The sequence below is a fragment of the Nicotiana sylvestris genome, chromosome 2, assembly GCF_000393655.2.
Source record: "Nicotiana sylvestris chromosome 2, ASM39365v2, whole genome shotgun sequence".
Classification (NCBI taxonomy): Eukaryota; Viridiplantae; Streptophyta; class Magnoliopsida; order Solanales; family Solanaceae; genus Nicotiana; species Nicotiana sylvestris.
This window is the reverse complement of record NC_091058.1, coordinates 32,228,314-32,237,312: the sequence shown is the minus strand read 5'-3', so window position 1 is coordinate 32,237,312 and position 8,999 is coordinate 32,228,314. Positions and strand designations below refer to the sequence as shown.

The 8,999-nt window shown below is 34.4% G+C and overlaps 2 protein-coding genes across 2 annotated transcripts; one reads left to right on the top strand and one right to left on the bottom strand.

Moving 5' to 3' along the window:
- Positions 1–4,588: 4,588 nt before the first annotated feature.
- On the top strand, positions 4,589–5,545 carry LOC104241780 (anther-specific protein TA-29-like). The gene has a single exon (XM_009796720.1). The coding sequence runs from the start codon at positions 4,589–4,591 to the stop codon at positions 5,543–5,545; it is 957 nt and encodes a 318-aa protein (XP_009795022.1).
- A 581-nt stretch (positions 5,546–6,126) lies between these two features.
- On the bottom strand, positions 6,127–8,325 carry LOC104241778 (stem-specific protein TSJT1). Its single transcript, XM_009796718.2, has 4 exons — positions 7,721–8,325; positions 7,307–7,547; positions 6,565–6,685; positions 6,127–6,483 (listed from the first exon to the last, which is right to left on the bottom strand). The coding sequence occupies exons 1-4, from the start codon at positions 7,924–7,926 to the stop codon at positions 6,284–6,286; spliced, it is 768 nt and encodes a 255-aa protein (XP_009795020.1). The 5' UTR covers positions 7,927–8,325; the 3' UTR covers positions 6,127–6,283.
- Between the last annotated feature and the right edge of the window lie 674 nt (positions 8,326–8,999).

The following is an 8,999-nucleotide window of genomic DNA, read 5'->3' as shown; positions in this document are numbered from 1 at the left end:
ATTTATTTATACTTTATAAAATATTTTAAATAATAATATAATTATTAAAACGTTATAACTAGGTCCCACATTAGTGACCGAAGTTGGTCGCTAATTTCAATATTTCTTTGACCAAGCAAGTCTGACCAGCCCAGTCAACATGTTGATCATTTTACCGACTAAATAGCGACCAACCTTGGTCGGTAAATTATTTAAAATAATTATTTAATATTTTTCTCCACATTAACAACCAAAGTTGGTCGTTTTTTTTTACCAACCAACTTTGATCACAAATTTTTGATCGGTAATTCCCAAATTTCTAATAGTGCTCGGGGATTTAGCTAGTTCTAGCTCAAACCCCTCCCCTCTTTTTGTCACCCACAGCAAGGTCGTTTCTTTAATTCTGTTACTTATGCAGGTCCGACGTATCCCGTGCCTATGTCACTTTAGCTCTTTGTACTACGCACTCTTTATCTTAATATAACTAGTTCCTTTTGGACCAAAAAAAAAAAAAGAAGCTTCTAACTAATTTCGCAACCAAAACAGGAGAACCTGTAAAACGTAATACAATATTTCTGAAACACAAAACTAGAAGGTACAAAAACAATCATAAAGACCAAATTTTACTGTAAGAGCTACAGTTATTTATATGGGACAAGATTAATAAAAAAATAGATCAGGATATTTTACGTAGGTATACATGGGTGACGATTAATTTGAATACGTTAAACTATTTCAACTATGACCAATACTTCTGTATGAGATACAGAAATACTCACATGCTTTCTGATTAAAACTTTGTGTTGACCAGAACCGCATATTAAGTGATTTTCTAACAAGTTTCTGCATAATTTGATTTTCTTTTGTATAATAATCAAAAATATATATTTTCAAAATATTTGTGCGCTTAAGAATTTAAAATATTTAGATATAAAATTTTATAATAATTGACGTATATAAAATAATGTGTAATAAATATAACTTTTATATACCTGAATAATAAATAAATATTATTGCATTCTTTTAAGTGATTTTACAACTTTAATCGCATAGATCTGACTTCAGAATGTTTAGTTTCATTTTCGTTTGAGTGTGTCAAACCCTAATTTATGAGTTAGTTTGGATTACATATTACACTTTTTTTTTTTACTTTCAATAATTGATTATTGTACTTCGTACAATTTGATGGTGACAATTATTTAGAATATATGTGCATGCAGTTGAAAATTTAACATATTAGGTAGGCTTTTGTGATATGTGACGGAAAGTATTCGTGCAAAACACGAACATAGATACTAGTCTTAATGAAACAAGGAACTCTACTACATATAAGTCCTTAAATGCCTTATTGAAACTTTAATATATGTAAATGTATTTGTTTTGAAAGTCAAGGCGAACTTATCACATATTTATAATACGGGTGTACATGGACCGGGTTGGCTCCGTTTTTATCCAAACCAAACCAATTATATCGGTTTGGATTGGTTCGATTTTGTCGGATTTTTCGGGTGTTTTTTGTTACATGAATATTATTTCAATCTTACTTTGTTAAAATTATAGATAAAGCTTTGATAAGTGAATATATGTTTAATAAATATGGAAAAAAAAATTGGCAAACATATGATCTATTAAAATATTCTAATGGGAGAATTTTTTTAGTAACACATGATAGTTATTTTCTTAGTCGTCTAACAAGAATTTTTCGTTAATTTACATTTTCAAGGTTAATACATGAGAGGATCCCAAATATTTCTATATTTTCTAAAGAAAATTCATTATAAAGTCTCAAAAATATAAATAAATTTTATATATTTATATGTCGGTTTGGTTCGGGTTTTTTTACTCAATAGCAAACCAATTCAAACCAAACGTAATCAAAAATTTTAATCGGTCTGGTTTGGTTTGATTTTTCGGTTTGGTGCGGTTCTGTGATTCGGTTTGAACGCCTAGTCATAAGAGTAACTTTAGTGATTCCATGATCTTTACACTTCTTAAAAAAAATTACTCCAAAAAGCTACTTCAGTTTGAATGTCACAACTCACAAGCACATTTAACTTTAATAGGACAATATTAAAAAATATATTTGAAGAAAATAAATAAAAATGTTTTTATCAGGCAAAACATGTTCGAGCTAATTCCATAAAGCTAGAAATTGAGTAAATCTCCTATTATCTAATATCTATATAGGATATTAGCGCATAAATATAGTTACTTTTGATTGAGTTAGATATGAGGTGCGTCGTTGTAGTAACATTCCTTCTTTTTTATTAGCTGTTATCTTCCCATATGTATCATATCGTCTGAGTTTTCTTTCAGAATTTGTATCTTCTGCATATGAATGTTTGTTTCTTTGGTGGAAAGGCAATTCTTCACAATTTTATTACCGTGAGATATCAGCATTTCATACAGGAAAATACCTCAATAGACTTAAGCAGTTTATTGTTTTATTGTACTGGCAATACAAGGTAGCTAACAACTTTAGGCCAATCATTTACCTTTAATGTTGCCCCTGGATTAATCAAAAGAAGAATCAAATTTGTATACCAACTTTTAAGCATATATGATGTATATAATAAAATATACCTCTATTAAAAAAATGAAAAATAAAAAAATACCTCTATTTTGAATAATTATTTTGTGATATATGGACTTCTATAAGAGGACTTTTTGTTTTCCATGTAAAAATCTGTAAAAATACCACGGGCTGACCATTTTTCGGATTGGTCATTCAAAAATAGCAAGTATTTGCCAAGTCATTGAAATAATTACTATTTTGCTGCAACAGAGACCGGTCCAGCATAATATATTGGAGTTCGGTGCACCTGTGTATGAACTTCCAGCATATTATGCTGGAACTCCAACACACGGAAAGTTCCAGCATAATATACTGAAGATTCGAGCACTTGTGTATGAACTTCCAGCATATTATACTGAACCGGTATCTTTGCTGGAACTCCAGTATATTATGCTGGAGTTCTAGCGTACTTATGCTGGAACTCCATCATATTATGCTGGAGTTCTAGTATACTTATCCTGGAACTCCAGTATAATATGTTGGAGTTCCAGTATACTCATACTGGAACTCCAGTATAATATGCTGAAGTTCAAATATACTTATGCTGGAACTCCAACATAATATACTGGCGTATTTTTTGGGTTTTGAACAGTGTTTTCGCTCAGATTTATCTTTACATAAAAAGTGGCTAAACTTCGATTACTTTTGAAAGCGTGACTATTTTTGAATGACCACTTGTAAATCTGGTTATTTTTTAATTTCTTCCCAAAAATCTCTATCATTTTGGATGGGGAGATTTGCAGAAATAGGCTATTTCGTACCACAATTTAAATTTTAACCCCATGTCGATCAGAACTTGGCCACAAGTCCTGACGGAGCACCAGAAGTTTGATGGATAGGCAACCTTGTCACTACCCGGTTTACTAATCAAGAGCTATTTTTATTCAAAATTGGATATCTAGCTTAGTAGAACTGGATAATTTGCATTACAGGTTGGATATAGATTAGTGGCAGAGAAGAAGGGACAATGGACCTATCACTTATATGAAAGCTGATTCAAACATGGTTTTTTTATGTAATATATACTACGTAGACATGCTACTCGAAATAAATCGAGATAGGCTCGAAGTTTGCACATTTAGCCATGTAAGTTAAATCAGTATTTGAATCAAGCATAAAACAGATTTACAACAACAACAACAACAAAAAAAACCCAATAGTTTCCCACAAGTGGGGTTTAGGGAGGTAGGATGTAGTAGCCTTACCCCTACCCCGGAAGGCAGAGAAATTGTTTCCGATAAAGGTAATTGCAACAAGTAGGAATAACAGCAAGATGAAATCTGATCAAATCCAAGAATGTAGTCAAAACTCTAAATAGTAATAGTCATCTATGGATAAAAGATATCATACTAACACTAATACTAGCGAGCTGAGTAAGACAAAGAGAAACGCTCGACTACCTGCGAACCTTCTACCCTAATCTTTGACCTCCACACCCTCCTGTCTAGGGCCATGTCCTCAGTCAGCTCCAGCTGCGCCGTGTCCCGCCTAATAACCTCTCCTTAAGACTTCTTTGGTCTACCTCTACCCCTCTCCTACCCGCCGAGGCTAACCGCTCGCACCTTCTAATTAGGGCTTCTATACTTCTCCTCTTAACATGTCCGAACCATCACAACCTCGCCTCTCGCATCTTATCCTCTACAGGGGCCACTCCCAGCTTTTTTCGAATAATTTCATTCCTAATCTTATCCAACCGGGTATGTCTGCACATTCACCTCAACAACCTCATCTCAGCTACTTCTCTGATGCAGCTTCATAATGTAATTTCCTTATTTCCATAACTGAAATCAAGGTGAGACAAAATCTTGGTACTTTTTCCCTCACACTAAGTCCATGTTTGCAACAAATTAATACATGAAACCTTAATGTTAGCCTCAGATTTGCCTACTACTCCCCATTTTCCAGGAAATGCTCTAACAAAAGTTAGTTTTGCAGGTTGTTGTGTAAGTACTTCTGCCTTATAAATACCCTTGTGGTGTAACAGTATAACATCATCACTCAAATCAAAGTCTTTACTTAAAGAAATTAGCTAAAATGGTAGCTCCAAAATGGTCTTTCATTTCTTTTATGATTTTGCTAAGCTTAGCAATATGCTCTGGCCAGCCTGTTACCTTTGATGCAATTAAGGCTAAGGAAGCTGATCATGACAACCTCAAAGCTCACACTCTAAGTAATATCGACACCAAAGGCTTTGGAGGAGGCGGTGGATTTGGCATTGGTGGTGTTTGGGCCAGAGGTGGTGGTGGTGGTGGTTCTGACGCCCCTAACTACGGTTATAACCCTGGCTGCAGTATCCGTGGTTGCACTGTCCCTGGCTTTGGTTTCCTACCTAATCCTGGTTTTGGTGTTCCAGTCTATTCCCCTGGTTGTGGCTATGTGTGTCCAGCCGATATTTCTGCTGAAGGAATGACTGAATCCAAAATCACAGGAATATCAGAATCGGCTAGACCATATCGATGCAGGCCTGGGCCAAATATGTGTGGCAGTAAAGATTGTAATGAGCTTCTCCTACACTTTGTTTTCCCCATGCAAGACAAACATGAGAATAAACAAGAACATCTAAGATATGGAGGACGTCGAGGTATAGGTCTCAGTGTGAGTGAATCTAGTGGTTTTGGAATTGGTTTTGGTGCTCGGGGTGGTGGTGGTGGCGGCGGAGGAGGGGGTGATTCTAATGCCCCTGGCTTTGATATCCCCGGATTTAACCCCGGCTTTGGCTGTCCCTCGGGCTGTGGTTATGCATGTCCTGCCAACAATCCTAGTGGAGGAATAACTGAATTCCATATCTCAGGATTATCACGAAACAATGGACCTTACAGATGTAGGCCAGATATGTGTGAGAGTGAAGATTGTAATGAACTTCTACTACACTTTGTTTCTCCAAAGCAACACAAACACGAGAACCGACATGATCATACAGTAGAAAGAAATGAAGAGGAGGAAGCTCATCATCAGTCAAAGCATCATAAAGACGAAGACATCATAAACTAGGCACTCCAAAAACCAAGAAAAAGAAACTATATATGTGTAACTTCAGCCACAAAACTGTATGCACTGTCTAAGAATTTACTCACTTCCAAGGAACATAAATAAAACTAGCTTACAGTGGATTGGGATATAAGAAGTTGGACTATTTGCTAAACCTGCTCATTCACCGTAAAAATAGACTTGCTAATAGTATTTTGAATATAATGCTGAATATATTTGTTGTTACTTTGTAATGTCATTCAACACTGAGCAATTTCTCAGTAGTTAGAAAGTGGAAGGAAGAAGCAGGAACTTGGGAGGTCGCTAATCGACTGGTCATGTGGACTTACTTTGTGAAACTAACTTCTCTTCAAAAAAAATCTCACCTCTAAAATTTTCTGTTTAGCTTCACATATCTATAGCTGCTATATTTAGAAAGGAAAACAATGAACCTCTAATTTAAAGGATGAAAGAATTTAAAGATCGCGAATTTATGTCTTTAATCTTCTAAGAGGAAACTAATCTACAGGAATCCAGCATTTAATTTATCAAATTAAGGAAGCAAATTGAGAAAAAATGAGATGAATGAACATAGTGCTGAAAGATATTGATAAGATGATTGGATTAATTTGGTTGCAGCAACATATGATTTTAGATTATTTCAACAAGATGGCCATAAAGTAGCATATCATTTGTGATTTAACATTATTACACTCAACTCGGGAAGATTGTCAATTTACCCCAAAACAAAGTTTTAAGCCTTCAGTCTCCTTCAACTGCAGTGGCACCTGCCCAATTGGCAGCACTTCCTCGGCGTGGAATGCTGTGGAGTTTGGTGTACAAATCCACCTGGAAAATCACAGCATTGATGTTTCCTTCATCATCTTCGCGTGCAATTGCTTTTACTTTGTGCAATGGATGATCAAAGCTTATTAGCCCAGTGTCACTTATGAAGATACATCCTGTTCAATCAGCTTTATACATTAAACTCTGCTTTATATCCGAAAAATATTGAATCAAACTTGAGGATATGATTAAGAAACCTGGAGGAAATGGGGTATAGAATTTCCCACAAGAAGCTTGAATGAACTCTGAATCATCCGAACATACTAATGACCCATCTGCAGCGGTTCCCCAGTGTAACGGCACACATCCATCACGATCCTAGATTGTTTTAGAGCAACATTAAGTTTATCCTTAAAAAGGATTCAAGTTATATAGATTGACAGTATAAAGATTTTTTTAGTGTAGTTTAACATGTTATAGAAGGTTTGTTACCACTTTTACTTGGTTACCAACTAATGCTTATCATAGAGATTAACACGTACAACAACAACAACAACAACAAAAAACTTAGTATGGCCTCCCTATACAAAATCAGTATAATCCCACAAAGTGGGGTCTAGGAAGGGTAGAGTGTAAGGCTATTTCTATTAGACCTGGGCTCAAGGAAAAAGTGAAAAAGAAGCAGACACAACAAGTAGTAATAACAGCAAGACAAGGGTATAATGTGACAGGGTAATAGAATAATCAATGCGAAAGAACCATCATAGAGAAAAACATGTAATTACCTTATAAGTGACATGATTGCGTAAACATTTTTTATGTCATCAGGGCACAAAACTTAAATTCTTCTAAAAATACTATGTTGATCATGGCGTCTAGTTTGCTTAAACTTAAGTTTAATTAAACACACCAAGTTATCGATCATGGAAATGGTTAATATGAATGTTCAATAAGCTAAGAAAGAGATCAATTATGTGACAAGAAGCATTTGTAACTCACCCTGGCAAGAAAAAGAGTAGAAGCTTTTGAATCAAACAGAATGAAAGCAAATTTGCCTTCTAGTTCTTTGATGACTTGATCAGGAGGATATGGTGCCCGATCCCTTAAAACTTTGTAAGCTTCAACCATTATCATAGCCTCAGTAGCTTGTCTTGAAAGACCATAATGTTTTCTCAAATCAAAAGTGTTATCTAAAGCCCCAGAGAAGATGCAGAAGACATCATCCATCACAACAATAGACCTGATGTAAACAAAACAAAACAAGCTCAGACAAATTCATTTTTTAGTCACCTTTCTATTGCTTCAATCTTGAAATACAATACTAGTTTTCAAGAAAAGTTCTCCCTTTTAATCAATGTGCCCATAAAGAAAAAACAAAACATAGGTACTATTACTAGTACTAAGCATCAATACCTTGGCTGTAGAGGGTTTTCATTTCCATGAGAAAAAGCCATGAAATTCCCATTGAAAAGGTGGTAAAAAGTTGAGTCTGGCTTCCATGTTTTGAAACTTTCTGCAATCTCTTCCCTTGTTTTAGCCTCCTTTTTCTGCCTACTTGCTTGAGGAAGACTCAACTCTGGAGGTGGCTTACCAATGGATTGCTCAAACACAGCCAACATGTTTGGACAAAGTAAAAGCTAAAAACTTTTCAAGAATCCCAATCCAATTTTTTTTTCAAGAACCATAAATATCCCAGGAAAGCACATTCTAGGTACATAATATAGAAGACTTGCAGCTGACATGCTTATCCAAAGGACTGTTGTAACTGAAAACAAAGTACTGACGTGGCATCAACAATGGTGATAGTACATCTGTCACATTCTCCTTTGTTCAAGATGGTATTACTTTAATATTCTATGGGCAAATAATTACTCTGGGAATTTGTAAACTAAATATCTTTATTTCTTTCATTGATGGGATAGATGTCTTGGAACATGGTTTTGAAGTACCAGAAAATATGATATACTAGCAGATTCAGGCAGGGCCGTATGTGGGTCAAGTGCGCACATAGCTATTCGGAGAGATGCTTTGCAAGAGATCAGTCAATATTTATTTTATATTGAAATTTTTTAAATTAAAAAAGTTAACTTCACGATAATTCAAGATATTTTATCTTGAAACATTAAATTAAAAAATTGAAATTCAGGACGCACGAACTAATTCTTAAATAATAACCCTTTAGAAGTGGTTATTTGGTACCATTTCTACGCCATACGTAGTGTGTTACCAACGGATTTAATTAAAGAGAATTTTTCATAAAGCACCATCTTTTTTGTCTAATTAGTCATTTATAGATACCCTTTGCTATATTACGTGTTATAGATACCTTTTATGTTTTTATACAATGTATTTCATGTATTTAAGCTGTTGTATTTATTAATACAACAAAAAATATAGGCATAAAATCTGGAATTTCAGGTATTTGCGCTAAAAATGAAAGGAAATAAAATCACATGATATTCTCCTAATTTAACTCAACGAACTAAAACGATCCCTCATTAATCTGTATTTGAAAGATACATAATAAGATTATAGCTGAATAAAGAGAAATACATATGAATAATACAGTTGAATACAACAAAATACACCTTAATTCATCTGAATAAAATACTTGATTACAACAAAAATACAACTGAATACAGTTGAATAAACTCTTAAATGCATCAAAATACAACTAACTTCTGCTGAATAA

Bases quoted from the DNA above. Each gene is read 5' to 3' on its own strand.
- LOC104241780 (XM_009796720.1), top strand. From the start codon at position 4,589: ATGGTAGCTCCAAAATGGTCTTTCATTTCTTTTATGATTTTGCTAAGC.
- LOC104241778 (XM_009796718.2), bottom strand. From the start codon at position 7,926: ATGTTGGCTGTGTTTGAGCAATCCATTGGTAAGCCACCTCCAGAGTTG. The intron at 7,548-7,720 runs GTATTGATGCTT...TGTTTACATCAG, and splicing joins GAAAACCCTCTACAGCCAAG to GTCTATTGTTGTGATGGATG. The intron at 6,484-6,564 runs GTTTCTTAATCA...CTGATTGAACAG, and splicing joins CTATACCCCATTTCCTCCAG to GATGTATCTTCATAAGTGAC.